We start from the raw sequence: 19,665 nt of genomic DNA on the forward strand, positions 1-19,665 counted from the left end.
TAATGTATGTACACAGTGACTGCACCTGCAGAATAGTGAGTGCAGCTCTGAAGAATAATACAGAATGTAACTCAGGATCAGTAATGTAATGTATGTACACAGTGACTGCACCAGCAGAATAGTGAGTGCAGCTCTGGAGTATAATACAGGATGTAACTCAGGATCAGTAATGTAATGTGTGTACACAGTGACTGCACCAGCAGAATAGTGAGTGCAGCTCTGGAGTATAATACAGGATGTAACTCAGGATCAGTAATGTAATGTATGTACACAGTGAGTGCACCAGCAGAATAGTGAGTGCAGCTCTGGAGTATAATACAGGAGGTAACTCAGGATCAGTAATGAAATGTATGTATACAGTGACTGCACCAGCAGAATAGTGAGTGCAGCTCTGTGGTATAATACAGGATGTAACTCAGGATCAGTAATGTAATGTATGTACACAGTGACTGCACCAGCAGAATAGTGAGTGCAGCTCTGGGGTATAATACAGGATGTAACTCAGGATCAGTAATGAAATGTATGTATACAGTGACTGCACCAGCAGAATAGAGAGTGCAGCTCTGGAGTATAATACAGGATGTAACTCAGGATCAGTAATGTAATGTGTGTACACAGTGACTGCAGCAGCAGAATAGTGAATGCAGCTCTGGAGTATAATACAGGAGGTAACTCAGGATCAGTAATGTAATGTATGTACACAGTGACTGCACCAGCAGAATAGTGAGTGCAGCTCTGGAGTATAATACAGGATGTAACTCAGGATCATTAATGTAATGTGTGTACACAGTGACTGCACCAGCAGAATAGTGAGTGCAGCTCTGGAGTATAATACAGGATGTAACTCCGGATCAGTAATGTAATGTATGTACACAGTGACTGCACCAGCAGAATAGTGAGTGCAGCTCTGGAGTATAATACAGGATGTAACTCAGGATCAGTAATGTAATGTATATACACAGTGACTGCACCAGCAGAATAGTGAGTGCAGCTCTGGGGTATAATACAGGATGTAACTCAGGATCAGTAATGAAATGTATGTATTCAGTGACTGCACCAGCAGAATAGTGAGTGCAGCTCTGGAGTATAATACAGGATGTAACTCAGGATCAGTAATGAAATGTATGTATACAGTGACTGCACCAGCAGAATAGTGAGTGCAGCTCTGGAGTATAATACAGGAGGTAACTCAGGATCAGTAATGTAATGTATGTACACAGTGACTGCACCAGCAGAAAAGTGAGTGCAGCTCTGGAGTATAATACAGGATGTAACTCAGGATCAGTAATGTAATGTGTGTACACAGTGACTGCACCAGCAGAATAGTGAGTGCAGCTCTGGAGTATAATGCAGGATGTAACTCCGGATCAGTAATGTAATGTATGTACACAGTGACTGCACCAGCAGAATAGTGAGTGCAGCTCTGGAGTATAATACAGGATGTAACTCAGGATCAGTAATGTAATGTATGTACACAGTGACTGCACCAGCAGAATAGTGAGTGCAGCTCTGGAGTATAATACAGGATGTAACTCAGGATCAGTAATGTAATGTATGTACACAGTGACTGCACCAGCAGAATAGTGAGTGCAGCTCTGGAGTATAATACAGGATGTAACTCAGGATCAGTAATGTAATGTGTGTACACAGTGACTGCACCAGCAGAATAGTGAGTGCAGCTCTGGAGTATAATACAGGAGGTAACTCATGATCAGTAATGTAATGTATGTACACAGTGACTGCACCAGCAGAATAGTGAGTGCAGCTCTGGAGTATAATACAGGAGGTAACTCAGGATCAGTAATGTAATGTATGTACACAGTGACTGCACCAGCAGAATAGTGAGAGCAGCTCTGGAGTATAATACAGGATGTAACTCAGGATCAGTAATGTAATGTATGTACACAGTGACTGCACCAGCAGAATAGTGAGTGCAGCTCTGGAGAATAATACAGGATGTAACTCAGGATCAGTAATGTAATGTATGTACACAGTGACTGCACCAGAAGAATAGTGAGTGCAGCTCTGGGGTATAATACAGGATGTAACTCAGGATCAGTAATGTAATGTATATACACAGTGACTGCACCAGCAGAATAGTGAGAGCAGCTGTGGAGTATAATACAGGATGTAACTCAGGATCAGTCATGCAATGTATGTACACAGTGACTGCACCAGCAGAATAGTGAGTGCAGCTCTGGAGTATAATACAGGAGGTAACTCAGGATCAGTAATGTAATGTATGTACACAGTGACTGTACCAGCAGAATAGTGAGTGCAGCTCTGGAGTATAATACAGGATGTAACTCAGGATCAGTAATGTAATGTATGTACACAGTGACTCCACCAGCAGAATAGTGAGTGCCTTTCTGGAGTATAATACAGGATGTAACTCATCATCAGTAATGTAATGTATGTACACAGTGACTGCACCAGCAGAATAGTGAGTGCAGCTCTGGAGTATAATACAGGATGTAACTCAGGGTCAGTAATGTAATGTATGTACACAGTGATGGCACCAGCAGAATAGTGAGTGCAGCTCTGGAGTATAATACAGGATGTAACTCCGGATCAGTAATGTAATGTATGTACACAGTGACTGCACCAGCAGAATAGTGAGTGCAGCTCTGGAATATAATACAGGATGTAACTCCGGATCAGTAATGTAATGTATGTACACAGTGACTGCACCAGCAGAATAGTGAGTGCAGCTCTGGAATATAATACAGGATGTAACTCAGGATCAGTAATGTAATGTATGTACACAGTGACTGCACCAGCAGAATAGTGAGTGCAGCTCTGGAGTATAATACAGGAGGTAACTCAGAGTCAGTAATGTAATGTATGTGACGCGCCCCTGGGCCTGTGTCGCGCTGCGTTGCGCACGCGGGAGCTTACCCGGAGCCGGATCTCTTGAGGGTTGTAGTCTCGTGGCGGTGACCCGGTCCGTGCCCAGGGAGTCAAACTGAGCGGCGATGTAACAGCGGTAGATGTAGGACGACTACGCCACCCGTTGAATGCAGCTATGGAGCTGCCGCTGCAGGACAGTCCGCTGAGGCCGGTGGATGGATGGTGCATCGTAGATGGTATAACCCCCAACGGGAGGGGTATGGCCTCAGGGCAGCAGATGGATGATGGGGGTAGCAGGAACCACTCAGAGACGGTGCGGTGTAATTCAGGGTCTTTACTGGTAACAACGATAGACCCTCCCGGAGTACTTGCTAGTGAACGGGGCCTGGTCAGTCCTTGAGCAGATGGGATCTCCCCTGGCCAGGCGGAGTTGTAGGCCTCCCAAACTGACTGCACTCTTCTGGCTACCTTGCTAGAAGCGGGTATAAGTAGCCCACGTCCCTGAGTGTACCGTGTGGTGCTCACCCGTATGGCCGGTGACTCGGGGCCTTCTAATGGCTTCCGCTCCACGATGGCGGTGCTGGTCCCACGCGTGTGACCGTGCCTTCGGGTTTCTGGGCCTGAGGACCTGAAATCCCCTGCCGGTCGGCTTCTGCTGCTGGGTAAGAGTTAGTTCCCACAGCCTCGGACGCCGGGTCCGGTAAGAAAGCTTCTCAGTCAGGGCGAGCTCTGCAGCTGCCAGCCCCTGACTTGTAGTAGTATTGCTCCCACTGAGCTTCTGCTGTTTCTTCCTGTGACTGTTTCTTGTCTCTACTCTCCTTGACTGCTCACCCTGCTTCAGCCCCGGGTTTATATAGGGGAAGTTCTTCCCCTCCCAAGACTGGGCAGGAGGTGTGGCATGCACAGGATCCCTGACCAAAGGACCTCCCACCTGCTCTCAGACATAATATCTCTATCACTGTGGCAACCAGACCCCTGGGGTGTCACATTCCCCCCTAGTGAAATTTAGTACTCCGGGACTAAACATATTTTAGAAAAACATAACAAGATATAACAATAACAATACAATAAGAAACACATAAAGGTGGTCACGGCATGTCCGTAACCGGGTGCAGTCTTTGAAGAAAGCAAGGTGTCCATTTCACCAAAACAGGGAGACGTAACCAGGTAGGGGTCTGTCCTACCCCGAGTCCTTAACAGTCTCTAGTCCATCCTGGGTTACGCTCCAACTATGTACAAGGATTCCCGGTAAATCCACCAAGGATTCCTAAAAATAACTGGAAACACAAAATTATGCACAAGCAACAATACACAGATAAACATAAATAAAACAATTTATACACTTCAAATCCTCCAGCGTGCGGGTAACTGGCCTCTAGTGGCCCTAGTGGACCTACGGAGCTGACTGTCTGGCCCTGAACTACAGGGTGTAGGAGCTGTCAAGGGTAAACTGGGCAGCTGTCTACCAGCTCTTTGTCTCACTAGGGGTACGGCAGGCTCACTATAAGCAGAGGGTTGATCCTCCTGTTCTGCTTGTGTGGAGTCTTCTGCCTCCTGGACCGGCTGTTCTTCCAGCTCTACCTGTTGCTCCGTAGGTGCTTGGGATGCTGGTTGGAGGAAGGTGAGTACGGGTACCACAACTGCACCATTGACTTCAGTCCAAGACCGAGGGAAGTCCCCGAGCACAGTACTAACCATATCTTCCCTTTCCTCTACGGGTCGATGGTCTTCTTGTTCCTCTTCAGGGTTCCTCAGTTGTTCGGGACACTTCTTCAGGTGGTCCCGGGATACAATGGCGGTGGTTTCCCCTCCGTCTTTACTGATGGTACAAACCTTCGGGTTCTCGTGGCTTGAGGGCAGTACGGTGTACGGGTCCTTCTCCCACTGGTCATCCAACTTGTGGAGCCGTCTCTTCCTCTTCAAGACCTGCTCTCCGGGTACCAGGGGAACAGCGGGAGCATACTGGTTGTAAGTTTTCTCTTGTCTTTCCCTAGCCTGACAGAGACTTCGCTCCACGCTCTCCTGTACTCTCCGGTACTGCTGCTGCCTCTCTGTGTCCCAGTCTGTTTCTGGTGAAGTGTCCTCGGGTGTCAGGACTCCCATTTCCAGGTCAACAGGTAACTTACCAGGTCTTGCCCTCATTAGGTAAGCCGGGGTACAGTTGGTGGAACCTACCGGGATGTGGTTGTATAGGTCCACCAGATCGGGCAACTTCTCAGGCCACAGACTGCGTTCTTCCAGGGGCAACGTTTTTAGAAGATCCATTACCACCTGGTTCATTTTCTCACAAAGTCCATTAGTTTGCGGATGGTAGGGTGTCGTCCTTATCTTCCGGCAGCCATACAGATTGCAGAATTCCTGGAAGACCTCCGCTTCAAAGGCAGGTCCCTGGTCCGTCAGCACTTGGTCCGGGTACCCGTGTGGACGGCAAAAGTGCTGCTGGAAGGCTCTAGCTGCTGTTTGAGCAGTTAAGTCCTTGACGGGGACGACAACCAGAAACCAGGAGTAATGATCCACGATGGTTAACGCGTAGACGTAGCCACTTCTGCTTGGGGTCAGTTTTACATGATCCAAGGCTACCAGTTCCAACGGTTGCCGGGTGACGATGGACTGCAGGGGAGTCTTCTGGCTGGCACGGTCCTTCCTTCTCAGGTTGCACGGGCCACAGTCTCTGCACCACTTCTCAATGGTTCCCCTCATGCCTACCCAGTGGAACCGCTCGCGCAGCAGGAACTCCAGCTTCTTCCACCCGAAGTGCCCAGCTCCGTCGTGGTATGCCTCCATCACCATGGCTGCGTCCCTTCGTGGCACCACTACTTGCCAGAGTAATTCATGCGTCCGGGAGTTAACCATTCTGCGGCACAACTTCCCTTTGTAAAGGAACAGTCGACTCTTCTCTGCCCATAGTTGTTTGGCTTCCTCCGGAGCGTCTGGTTCAAGGCGAGCCTCCGGCCGAGTCAGCATCTCCTTCACCAGTCGGACGGCAGGGTCGCTGTCTTGCGTTTCCGCCCAGTTGTAGTGGGGTAAGGGGTTCAACGTAGCAGTCTGCTTACTCCTTACCTGGTGGGAATACTGAATAGTCCCATGACGGTGGAACGCAGGGAGTTCAACTTCTTCCAGTCCCTCCGGATCTTCTCCTCCGTCCGGCAGGTTGGGCATCCTGGACAGGGCGTCCGCGTTGGTATTGGAGCGTCCTGCCCGGTATTTGATTGTGAACTCGTAGTTGGACAGACGGGCCATCCACCTCTGCTCCAGGGCACCGAGTCTTGCCGTGTCCAGGTGTGTCAACGGGTTGTTATCCGTGTACACGGTGAACCGGGAAGAAGCGAGGTAATGCTTAAAGCGCTCAGTGACTGCCCATACTACGGCCAGGAACTCCAGCTTAAATGAGCTGTAATTCTCGGGGTTCCTTTCGGTGGGTCGCAGTTTTCGGCTGGCGTAGGCGATTACTCGTTCCTTCCCCTGCTGGATCTGGGACAGTACGGCTCCTAGCCCGATGTTACTGGCGTCGGTGTAGAGGATAAAGGGCTGGCTATAATCCGGGTACGCCAGGATTTCGTCCCCCGTGAGGGCCATCTTCAGCTGGCGGAAGGACTCTTCTTCCAGCTCCTCCCATTTGAAGGGCGGCTTCTGGTTCTTGGCCTTCCGGGACTGGCCTATCAGGAGGTCCTGCATAGGTGCTGCCTTCTTGGTGAAACCGGGAATAAACCTTCGGTAGTAGCCTACCAACCCGAGGAACTGCCGCACTTCTTTTACACTGGAGGGGCTTGGCCATTCCTTAATTGCGGTGATCTTATCAGGGTCGGGAGCCACTCCGTCAGCGCTCACCACGTGTCCCAGGTACTGCACCTTTGGTTTCAGGAGGTGACACTTGGAGGGTTTCACCTTTAGGCCGTAACTCGCCAGAGCTTCGAACACTTCCGCCAGGTGTTTCAGGTGGTCCTCATATGTCTTGGAATATACGATGACATCGTCCAGGTACAACAGGACCGTCTCGAAGTTTCTGTGGCCCAGACAACACTCCATTAGTCGTTGGAAGGTTCCTGGTGCGTTGCAGAGTCCGAACGGCATGCAGGTGAACTCGCTAAGTCCCGTCGGGGTGGTGAATGCGGTCTTCTCCCGGTCCGCCTCTGCTACAGGAACCTGCCAGTACCCGCTAGTGAGATCCAAGGTAGAGAAGAAGTTAGCAGATCTTAAAGCAGCCAATGACTCCTCTATCCTTGGTAAGGGGTACGCATCCTTGTGTGTGATACGGTTGATTTTCCGGTAATCTACACACATCCTCATGGTGTTGTCTTTCTTTCGGACTAAGACTAGTGGAGCTGCCCAGGGGCTACAGCTATCCCTGATCACCCCAGCCTCCTTCATGTCTCTAAGCATCCCCTTGGCGTGTTGGTAGTGTGCAGGGGGTACGGGTTGATACCTCTCTTTTATGGGAGGATGGTCTCCCGTGGGGATGTGGTGTTCTACCCCCTTGACTCGCCCGAAGTCTAACGGGTGTTTACTAAACACTCTCTCGTACTCTTGAACCACCCGATAGACTCCCTGTTTCTGATGTGAGGGAGTGGAGTCAGTACCCAAATGTAGTTGCTGACACCAGTCCTCCTTTGTTTTCTTAGAGCCGTTACCTTCCTCCGGGTGAGATGGAGGCAAGGGTTCCACAGATTGTATAGCATTTTGGTTAATGGTATATAATTTGGCTAGCGTGGCATACCGGGGCAGGTACACTTCCCTCTCCCCGATATTGATTATGCGAACGGGCACCCTCCCATGGCGTACATTGACCACCCCCCGTGCTGTCAAAATGGTGGGCCTACTGTCTGAGTAAACTGGTTCTACCATTGCCTGGTAATCTCTACCTCTCAGACCAATAGCTGCCCGGCACCAAATCATCATTTCACTTTTTGGGGGCATGGCAATAGGAAAAGGGTCACACATTCTTACGCTACCAATCTCACCGCCGGAGAGTTCCACCTGTTGCCGTCGCATCAGTGCCCGGATCTCTTTCTGGAGCACCCGCTGCTCGCCGGAGCTGGCGTTCTTGGCAACCTGCTGTAAAAGGAAAATCACCTCTGCAAGACAATTTTCAATTACATTAGTTCCTAGAGTTATTTTTGGGTGACTCTCATGTTTGTCAATATCTACAATGATCAGTCCCTGTGCTGCCAGTTCGACTCTACCGATTTTGATGGTCACCTCTTTAAATCCGATCTGTGGCACGGGCTGGCCATTGCTGGCGATGATACTCAAGTCGTCGTCAGGGTAGCGGGTAATATCCGAGTCATTCCAGTACTGCTTAAAGAGCACGTACGGGATGGTGGTGACCTGTGACCCGGTGTCCAGTAGGGCACTCATGGGAATGCCATCCAGTACCACAGGCAAGACTGGACGTCCTCCCACATATCTGTCGCGCCAGTTCGATGGGCCTGGTGATCTTTTTCCTGGGGGTTGGCCCTCTACCCCAGGTTGTGCCCGTTTAAAGAACAGTACCTTGCCATATGTCCAGGTTGATTGCAGCGGCGGCAGATGGGTCGTCCGTCCTCGCTGTATCGGTCACTGGGTCTTCCTCTGGCCGGTGGGGTCCTCCTTGGTCGACGCCACGGGATGTCCTCCGGTCCGGATGCCAGCTGGATCTTCCCTGGGGTGGAAGCCTGTAAAGACTGCACAGTTCGGGTTAGCGCAGCAACGCTCTTAGCTAGCTCTTGGACCTGATGGTGTAGGTCTGGAGCCGGGTCATTGTCCAAAGCCTGCGCATCAGCTCCCACAGGCCCTGCCGACAAGGGCGCCGCCTCCTGGTGGTAAGTGATAGCAGGGCGCTTGTGGGTCACAACGCCACCCGGTGCCGGTTCTCGGAGCACCCGGATGGCTCTGTCCTTGAACTGTGCAAAGCCCAGATGGGGATCCTGTAAGGCCATTGCCCGCAACTGGGTTCGGTGGGTATTACAATACAGTCCCTCTATAAACTGTTCGGTCAACAGCCTGTCCTCGTTTCCCACTCCATCAGGGTCGGTCTGCTTAATGGCCCTCAGGGCCTCTTGTAGGTTTAGTGCATAGTCCCTTACACTCTCATGCGCTCGCTGCTTGCACCCGTAGAATCTAAGCTTAATCTCGGCTGAGGTGCGGGTATCAAAGGTGTCCTTCAGCCGGGTTAGTATCCCTGCGACAGTCTTCCTCCCAGGTGGCCAGGATTTTACTTCCCTTTTGGCTGCCCCGGTTAGTTGGGCCACCAGGATGCTCACTTTTTGCTCTTCTGTGAGGGGGTACACCTGGAAGAGGCTATCCAGCTTTTCTCTAAAGTCATGCAGGGTATGTGACTCCCCTGAGTACTGGGGTAGCCAAGCTGCTCCCGGGATATAGGGCATGGTGAAGGGCATAACTGCAGCAGCGGTAGCGCTGGCGGAGGTTGAGGCAGTGAAGCTCTCCTCCGTATCCGACATCTTCCTGCCCCCTAGTGGACCGTGGCCTACCTTGCGATGATCCTCTTCCGTAGGCCGCGGCTCCGCAGTGGATCGTCAGGGTTGAGGACCTTCCGTCGCGCTCCTGTGACGTCGGCGTCTGCTGGGCTCCTTCCAGGACCTTACGCAACGTCCGGACGTGAGGCGGGGCTTCAGTTCTCGCGCGCTTTCGGAGTCCACGCCCCTCTTCTTCCCGCGCGGCGTCCTCAAGATGGCGTCCAATGGCGGGAAAACTCCACGGATGGCGGGAAGAAGGCAGAAGATGGCGCCGGATGGCGGGAAACTTCACCGATGGCGGGAAGAAGGCTGAAGATGGCGCCGGATGGCGGGAATCTTCACCACAGGTAAGTTTGAAAAGTCTCTTTTTCAGGCACGCAGTACCCGGTGGTTGCGGGCACGCGATCCTGCCGACTACGCCTGTGTCGCGCTGCGTTGCGCACGCGGGAGCTTACCCGGAGCCGGATCTCTTGAGGGTTGTAGTCTCGTGGCGGTGACCCGGTCCGTGCCCAGGGAGTCAAACTGAGCGGCGATGTAACAGCGGTAGATGTAGGACGACTACGCCACCCGTTGAATGCAGCTATGGAGCTGCCGCTGCAGGACAGTCCGCTGAGGCCGGTGGATGGATGGTGCAGCGTAGATGGTATAACCCCCAACGGGAGGGGTATGGCCTCAGGGCAGCAGATGTGGATGATGGGGGTAGCAGGAACCACTCAGAGACGGTGCGGTGTAATTCAGGGTCTTTACTGGTAACAACGATAGACCCTCCCGGAGTACTTGCTAGTGAACGGGGCCTGGTCAGTCCTTGAGCAGATGGGATCTCCCCTGGCCAGGCGGAGTTGTAGGCCTCCCAAACTGACTGCACTCTTCTGGCTACCTTGCTAGAAGCGGGTATAAGTAGCCCACATCCCTGAGTGTACCGTGTGGTGCTCACCCGTATGGCCGGTGACTCGGGGCCTTCTAATGGCTTCCGCTCCACGATGGCAGTGCTGGTCCCACGCGTGTGACCGTGCCTTCGGGTTTCTGGGCCTGAGGACCTGAAATCCCCTGCCGGTCGGCTTCTGCTGCTGGGTAAGAGTTAGTTCCCACAGCCTCGGACGCCGGGTCCGGTAAGAAAGCTTCTCAGTCAGGGCGAGCTCTGCAGATGCCAGCCCCTGACTTGTAGTAGTATTGCTCCCACTGAGCTTCTGCTGTTTCTTCCTGTGACTGTTTCTTGTCTCTACTCTCCTTGACTGCTCACCCTGCTTCAGCCCCGGGTTTATATAGGGGAAGTTCTTCCCCTCCCAAGACTGGGCAGGAGGTGTGGCATGCACAGGATCCCTGACCAAAGGACCTCCCACCTGCTCTCAGACATAATATCTCTATCACTGTGGCAACCAGACCCCTGGGGTGTCACATTTGTACACAGTGACTGCACCAGCAGAATAGTGAGTGCAGCTCTGGAGTATAATACAGGATGTAACTCAGGATCAGTAATGTAATGTATGTACACAGTGACTGCACCAGCAGAATAGTGAGTGCAGCTCTGGAGTATAATACAGGATGTAACTCAGGATCAGTAATGTAATGTATGTACACGGTGACTACACCAGCAGAATAGTGAGCGCAGCTCTGGAGTATAATACAGGATATAACCCAGCATCAGTAATGTAATGTATGTACAAAGTGACTGCACCAGCAGAATAGTGAGTGCAGCTCTGGAGTATAATACAGGATATAACCAAGCATCAGTAATGTAATGTATGTACACAGTGACTGCACCAGCAGAATATTGAGTGCAGCTCTGGAGTATATACAGGATGTAACTGAGGATCAGTAATGTAATGTATGTACACAGTGACTGCACCAGCAGAATAGTGAGTGCAGCTCTGGAGTATAAGACAGAATGTAACTCAGGATCAGAAATGTAATGTATGTACACAGTGACTGCACCAGCAGAATAGTGAGTGCAGCTCTGGAGTATAATACAGGATGTAACTCAGGATCAGTAATTTAATGTATGTACACAGTGACTGCACCTGCAGAATAGTGAGTGCAGCTCTGGAGTATAATACAGGATGTAACTCAGGGTCAGTAATTTAATATATGTACATAATGACTGCACCAGCAGAATAGTGAGTGCAGCTCTGGAGTATAATACAGGACGTAACTCAGGATCAGTAATGTAATGTATGTACACAGTGACTGCACCAGCAGAATAGTGAGTGCAGCTCTGGAGTATAATACAGGATGTAAATCAGAATCAGTACAGGATCAGTAATGTAATGTATGTACACAGTGAGTGCACCAGCAGAATAGTGAGTGCAGCTCTGGAGTATAATACAGGAGGTAACTCATGATCAGTAATGTAATGTATGTACACAGTGACTGCACCAGCAGAATAGTGAGTGCAGCTCTGGAGTATAATACAGGATGTAACTCAGGATCAGTAATGTAATGTATGTACACAGTGACTGCACCAGTAGAATAGTGAGTGCAGCTCTGGAGTATAATACAGGAGGTAACTCGGGATCAGTAATGTAATGTATGTACACAGTGACTGCACCAGCAGAATAGTGAGTGCAGCTCTGGAGTATAATACAGGAGGTAACTCATGATCAGTAATGTAATGTATGTACACAGTGACTGCACCAGCAGAATAGTGAGTGCAGCTCTGGAGTATAATACAGGATGTGACTCAGGATCAGTAATGTAATGTGTGTACACAGTGACTGCACCAGCAGAATAGTGAGTGCAGCTCTGGAGTATAATACAGGATGTAACTCATCATCAGTAATGTAATGTATGTACACAGTGACTGCACCAGCAGAATAGTGAGTGCAGCTCTGGAGTATAATACAGGATGTAACTCAGGGTCAGTAATGTAATGTATGTACACAGTGATGGCACCAGCAGAATAGTGAGTGCAGCTCTGGAGTATAATACAGGATGTAACTCCGGATCAGTAATGTAATGTATGTACACAGTGACTGCACCAGCAGAATAGTGAGTGCAGCTCTGGAATATAATACAGGATGTAACTCAGGATCAGTAATGTAATGTATGTACACAGTGACTGCACCAGCAGAATAGTGAGTGCAGCTCTGGAGTATAATACAGGAGGTAACTCAGGATCAGTAATGTAATGTATGTACACAGTGACTGCACCAGCAGAATAGTGAGTGCAGCTCTGGAGTATAATACAGGATGTAACTCAGGATCAGTAATGTAATGTATGTACACAGTGACTGCACCAGCAGAATAGTGAGTGCAGCTCTGGAGTATAATACAGGATGTAACTCAGGATCAGTAATGTAATGTATGTACACGGTGACTACACCAGCAGAATAGTGAGCGCAGCTCTGGAGTATAATACAGGATATAACCCAGCATCAGTAATGTAATGTATGTACAAAGTGACTGCACCAGCAGAATAGTGAGTGCAGCTCTGGAGTATAATACAGGATATAACCAAGCATCAGTAATGTAATGTATGTACACAGTGACTGCACCAGCAGAATATTGAGTGCAGCTCTGGAGTATATACAGGATGTAACTGAGGATCAGTAATGTAATGTATGTACACAGTGACAGCACCAGCAGAATAGTGAGTGCAGCTCTGGAGTATAAGACAGAATGTAACTCAGGATCAGAAATGTAATGTATGTACACAGTGACTGCACCAGCAGAATAGTGGGTGCAGCTCTGGAGTATAATACAGGATGTAACTCAGGATCAGTAATTTAATGTATGTACACAGTGACTGCACCTGCAGAATAGTGAGGGCAGCTCTGGAGTATAATACAGGATGTAACTCAGGGTCAGTAATTTAATATATGTACATAATGACTGCACCAGCAGAATAGTGAGTGCAGCTCTGGAGTATAATACAGGACGTAACTCAGGATCAGTAATGTAATGTATGTACACAGTGACTGCACCAGCAGAATAGTGAGTGCAGCTCTGGAGTATAATACAGGATGTAAATCAGAATCAGTACAGGATCAGTAATGTAATGTATGTACACAGTGAGTGCACCAGCAGAATAGTGAGTGCAGCTCTGGAGTATAATACAGGAGGTAACTCATGATCAGTAATGTAATGTATGTACACAGTGACTGCACCAGCAGAATAGTGAGTGCAGCTCTGGAGTATAATACAGGATGTAACTCAGGATCAGTAATGTAATGTATGTACACAGTGACTGCACCAGTAGAATAGTGAGTGCAGCTCTGGAGTATAATACAGGAGGTAACTCGGGATCAGTAATGTAATGTATGTACACAGTGACTGCACCAGCAGAATAGTGAGTGCAGCTCTGGAGTATAATACAGGAGGTAACTCATGATCAGTAATGTAATGTATGTACACAGTGACTGCACCAGCAGAATAGTGAGTGCAGCTCTGGAGTATAATACAGGATGTAACTCAGGATCAGTAATGTAATGTGTGTACACAGTGACTGCACCAGCAGAATAGTGAGTGCAGCTCTGGAGTATAATACAGGATGTAACTCATCATCAGTAATGTAATGTATGTACACAGTGACTGCACCAGCAGAATAGTGAGTGCAGCTCTGGAGTATAATACAGGATGTAACTCAGGATCAGTAATGTAATGTATGTACACAGTGATGGCACCAGCAGAATAGTGAGTGCAGCTCTGGAGTATAATACAGGATGTAACTCCGGATCAGTAATGTAATATATGTACACAGTGACTGCACCAGCAGAATAGTGAGTGCAGCTCTGGAATATAATACAGGATGTAACTCAGGATCAGTAATGTAATGTATGTACACAGTGACTGCACCAGCAGAATAGTGAGTGCAGCTCTGGAGTATAATACAGGAGGTAACTCAGGATCAGTAATGTAATGTATGTACACAGTGACTGCACCAGCAGAATAGTGAGTGCAGCTCTGGAGTATAATACAGGATGTAACTCAGGATCAGTAATGTAATGTATGTACACAGTGACTGCACCAGCAGAATAGTGAGTGCAGCTCTGGAGTATAATACAGGATGTAACTCAGGATCAGTAATGTAATGTATGTACACGGTGACTACACCAGCAGAATAGTGAGCGCAGCTCTGGAGTATAATGCAGGATATAACCCAGCATCAGTAATGTAATGTATGTACAAAGTGACTGCACCAGCAGAATAGTGAGTGCAGCTCTGGAGTATAATGCAGGATATAACCCAGCATCAGTAATGTAATGTATGTGCACAGTGACTGCACCAGCAGAATAGTGAGTGCAGCTCTGGAGTATAATACAGGAGGTAACTCAGGATCAGTAATGTAATGTATGTACCCAGTGACTGCACCAGCAGAATAGTGAGTGCAGCTCTGGAGTATAATACAGGATGTAACTCAGGATCAGTAATGTAATGTATGTACATTGTGACTGCACCAGCAGAATAGTGAGTGCAGCTCTGGAATATAATACAGGATGTAACTCAGGATCAGTAATGTAATGTATGTACACAGTGACTGTACCAGCAGAATAGTGAGTGCAGCTCTGGAGTATAATACAGGATGTAACTCAGGATCAGTAATGTAATGTATGTACACAGTGACTGCACCAGCAGAATAGTGAGTGCAGCTCTGGAGTATAATACAGGATGTAACTCATCATCAGTAATGTAATGTATGTACACAGTGACTGCACCAGCAGAATAGTGAGTGCAGCTCTGGAGTATAATACAGGATGTAACTCAGGGTCAGTAATGTAATGTATGTACACAGTGATGGCACCAGCAGAATAGTGAGTGCAGCTCTGGAGTATAATACAGGATGTAACTCCGGATCAGTAATGTAATGTATGTACACAGTGACTGCACCAGCAGAATAGTGAGTGCAGCTCCGGAATATAATACAGGATGTAAATCAGGATCAGTAATGTAATGTATGTACACAGTGACTGCACCAGCAGAATAGTGAGTGCAGCTCTGGAGTATAATACAGGAGGTAACTCAGGATCAGTAATGTAATGTATGTACACAGTGACTGCACCAGCAGAATAGTGAGTGCAGCTCTGGAGTATACTACAGGATGTAACTCAGGATCAGTAATGTAATGTATGTACACAGTGACTGCACCAGCAGAATAGTGAGTGCAGCTCTGGAGTATAATACAGGATGTAACTCAGGATCAGTAATGTAATGTATGTACACGGTGACTACACCAGCAGAATAGTGAGCGCAGCTCTGGAGTATAATACAGGATATAACCCAGCATCAGTAATGTAATGTATGTACAAAGTGACTGCACCAGCAGAATAGTGAGTGCAGCTCTGGAGTATAATACAGGATATAACCCAGCATCAGTAATGTAATGTATGTACACAGTGACTGCACCAGCAGAATAGTGAGTGCAGCTCTGGAGTATATACAGGATGTAACTCAGGATCAGTAATGTAATGTATGTACACAGTGACTGCACCAGCAGAATAGTGAGTGCAGCTCTGGAGTATAATACAGGAGGTAACTCATGATCAGTAATGTAATGTATGTACACAGTGACTGCACCAGCAGAATAGTGAGTGCAGCTCTGGAGTATAATACAGGATGTAACTCAGGATCAGTAATGTAATGTATGTACACAGTGACTGCACCAGTAGAATAGTGAGTGCAGCTCTGGAGTATAATACAGGAGGTAACTCGGGATCAGTAATGTAATGTATGTACACAGTGACTGCACCAGCAGAATAGTGAGTGCAGCTCTGGAGTATAATACAGGAGGTAACTCATGATCAGTAATGTAATGTATGTACACAGTGACTGCACCAGCAGAATAGTGAGTGCAGCTCTGGAGTATAATACAGGATGTAACTCAGGATCAGTAATGTAATGTGTGTACACAGTGACTGCACCAGCAGAATAGTGAGTGCAGCTCTGGAGTATAATACAGGATGTAACTCATCATCAGTAATGTAATGTATGTACACAGTGACTGCACCAGCAGAATAGTGAGTGCAGCTCTGGAGTATAATACAGGATGTAACTCAGGGTCAGTAATGTAATGTATGTACACAGTGATGGCACCAGCAGAATAGTGAGTGCAGCTCTGGAGTATAATACAGGATGTAACTCCGGATCAGTAATGTAATGTATGTACACAGTGACTGCACCAGCAGAATAGTGAGTGCAGCTCTGGAATATAATACAGGATGTAACTCAGGATCAGTAATGTAATGTATGTACACAGTGACTGCACCAGCAGAATAGTGAGTGCAGCTCTGGAGTATAATACAGGAGGTAACTCAGGATCAGTAATGTAATGTATGTACACAGTGACTGCACCAGCAGAATAGTGAGTGCAGCTCTGGAGTATAATACAGGATGTAACTCAGGATCAGTAATGTAATGTATGTACACAGTGACTGCACCAGCAGAATAGTGAGTGCAGCTCTGGAGTATAATACAGGATGTAACTCAGGATCAGTAATGTAATGTATGTACACGGTGACTACACCAGCAGAATAGTGAGCGCAGCTCTGGAGTATAATGCAGGATATAACCCAGCATCAGTAATGTAATGTATGTACAAAGTGACTGCACCAGCAGAATAGTGAGTGCAGCTCTGGAGTATAATGCAGGATATAACCCAGCATCAGTAATGTAATGTATGTGCACAGTGACTGCACCAGCAGAATAGTGAGTGCAGCTCTGGAGTATAATACAGGAGGTAACTCAGGATCAGTAATGTAATGTATGTACCCAGTGACTGCACCAGCAGAATAGTGAGTGCAGCTCTGGAGTATAATACAGGATGTAACTCAGGATCAGTAATGTAATGTATGTACATTGTGACTGCACCAGCAGAATAGTGAGTGCAGCTCTGGAATATAATACAGGATGTAACTCAGGATCAGTAATGTAATGTATGTACACAGTGACTGTACCAGCAGAATAGTGAGTGCAGCTCTGGAGTATAATGCAGGATGTAACTCAGGATTAGTAATGTAATGTATGTACACAGTGACTGCACCAGCAGAATAGTGAGTGCAGCTCTGGAGTATAATACAGGATGTAACTCATCATCAGTAATGTAATGTATGTACACAGTGACTGCACCAGCAGAATAGTGAGTGCAGCTCTGGAGTATAATACAGGATGTAACTCAGGGTCAGTAATGTAATGTATGTACACAGTGATGGCACCAGCAGAATAGTGAGTGCAGCTCTGGAGTATAATACAGGATGTAACTCCGGATCAGTAATGTAATGTATGTACACAGTGACTGCACCAGCAGAATAGTGAGTGCAGCTCCGGAATATAATACAGGATGTAAATCAGGATCAGTAATGTAATGTATGTACACAGTGACTGCACCAGCAGAATAGTGAGTGCAGCTCTGGAGTATAATACAGGAGGTAACTCAGGATCAGTAATGTAATGTATGTACACAGTGACTGCACCAGCAGAATAGTGAGTGCAGCTCTGGAGTATACTACAGGATGTAACTCAGGATCAGTAATGTAATGTATGTACACAGTGACTGCACCAGCAGAATAGTGAGTGCAGCTCTGGAGTATAATACAGGATGTAACTCAGGATCAGTAATGTAATGTATGTACACGGTGACTACACCAGCAGAATAGTGAGCGCAGCTCTGGAGTATAATACAGGATATAACCCAGCATCAGTAATGTAATGTATGTACAAAGTGACTGCACCAGCAGAATAGTGAGTGCAGCTCTGGAGTATAATACAGGATATAACCCAGCATCAGTAATGTAATGTATGTACACAGTGACTGCACCAGCAGAATAGTGAGTGCAGCTCTGGAGTATATACAGGATGTAACTCAGGATCAGTAATGTAATGTATGTACACAGTGACTGCACCAGCAGAATAGTGAGTGCAGCTCTGGAGTATAAGACAGAATGTAACTCAGGATCAGAAATGTAATGTATGTACACAGTGACTGCACCAGCAGAATAGTGGGTGCAGCTCTGGAGTATAATACAGGATGTAACTCAGGATCAGTAATTTAATGTATGTACACAGTGACTGCACCAGCAGAATAGTGAGCGCAGCTCTGGAGTATAATACAGGAGGTAACTCCGGATCAGCAATGTAATGTATGTATACAGTGACTGCACCAGCAGAATAGTGAGTGCAGCTCTGGAGTATAATACAGGATGTAACTCAGGATCAGTAATTTAATGTATGTACATAGTGACTGCACCAGCAGAATAGTGAGTGCAGCTCTGGAGTATAATACAGGATGTAACTCAGGATCAGTAATGTAATGTATGTACACAGTGACTGCACCAGCAGAATAGTGAGTGCAGCTCTGGAGTATAATACAGGATGTAACTCAGAATCAGTACAGGATCAGTAATGTAATGTATGTACACAGTGAGTGCACCAGCAGAATAGTGAGTGCAGCTCTGGAGTATAATACAGGAGGTAACTCATGATCAGTAATGTAATGTATGTACACAGTGACTGCACCAGCAGAAGAGTGAGTGCAGCTCTGGAGTATAATACAGGATGTAACTCAGGATCAGTAATGTAATGTATGTACACAGTGACTGCACCAGCAGAATAGTGAGTGCAGCTCTGGAGTATAATACAGGAGGTAACTCAGGATCAGTAATGTAATGTATGTACACAGTGACTGCACCAGCAGAATAGTGAGTGCAGCTCTGGAGTATAATACAGGAGGTAACTCATGATTAGTAATGTAATGTATGTACACAGTGACTGCACCAGCAGAATAGTGAGTGCAGCTCTGGAGTATAATACAGGATGTAACTCAGGATCAGTAATGTAATGTATGTACACAGTGACTGCACCAGCAGAATAGTGAGTGCAGCTCTGGAGTATAATACAGGAGGTAACTCAGGATCAGTAGTGTAATGTATGTACACAGTGAGTGCACCAGCAGAATAGTGAGTGCAGCTTTGGAGTATAATACAGGAGGTAACTCATGATCAGTAATGTAATGTATGTACACAGTGACTGCACCAGCAGAATAGTGAGTGCAGCTCTGGAGTATAATACAGGACGTAACTCAGGATCAGTAATGTAATGTATGTACACAGTGACTGCACCAGCAGAATAGTGAGTGCAGCTCTGGAGTATAATACAGGAGGCAACTCAGGATCAGTAATGTAATGTATGTACACAGTGACTGCACCAGCAGAATAGTGAGTGCAGCTCTGGAGTATAATACAGTAGGTAACTCAGGATCAGTAATGTAATGTAGGTACACAGTGACTGCACCAGCAGAAAAGTGAGTACAGCTCTGGAGTATAATACAGGAGGTAACTCATGATCAGTAATGTAATGTATGTACACAGTGACTGCACCAGCAGAATAGTGAGTGCAGCTCTGGAGTGTAATACAGGATGTAACTCAGGATCAGTAA

General features: G+C 47.4%; 1 protein-coding gene across 1 annotated transcript in view; it reads right to left on the minus strand.

Moving 5' to 3' along the window:
• Positions 1–3,502: 3,502 nt before the first annotated feature.
• LOC141194397 (acidic phospholipase A2 5-like) overlaps positions 3,503–19,665 on the minus strand; it is a 63,419-nt gene continuing 47,256 nt past the window's right edge. Inside the window, exon 4 of the mRNA XM_073662301.1 lies at positions 3,503–4,127. Within this exon, the coding sequence (XP_073518402.1) occupies positions 4,069–4,127 (59 nt within the window). The 3' untranslated portion in view covers positions 3,503–4,068. The remainder of the gene's footprint in view (positions 4,128–19,665) is intronic.

Source organism: Phyllobates terribilis, unplaced genomic scaffold (assembly GCF_046119375.1).
Source record: "Phyllobates terribilis strain yellow unplaced genomic scaffold, ASM4611937v1 Scaffold_70__1_contigs__length_7381418, whole genome shotgun sequence".
Lineage (NCBI taxonomy): Eukaryota > Metazoa > Chordata > Amphibia > Anura > Dendrobatidae > Phyllobates > Phyllobates terribilis.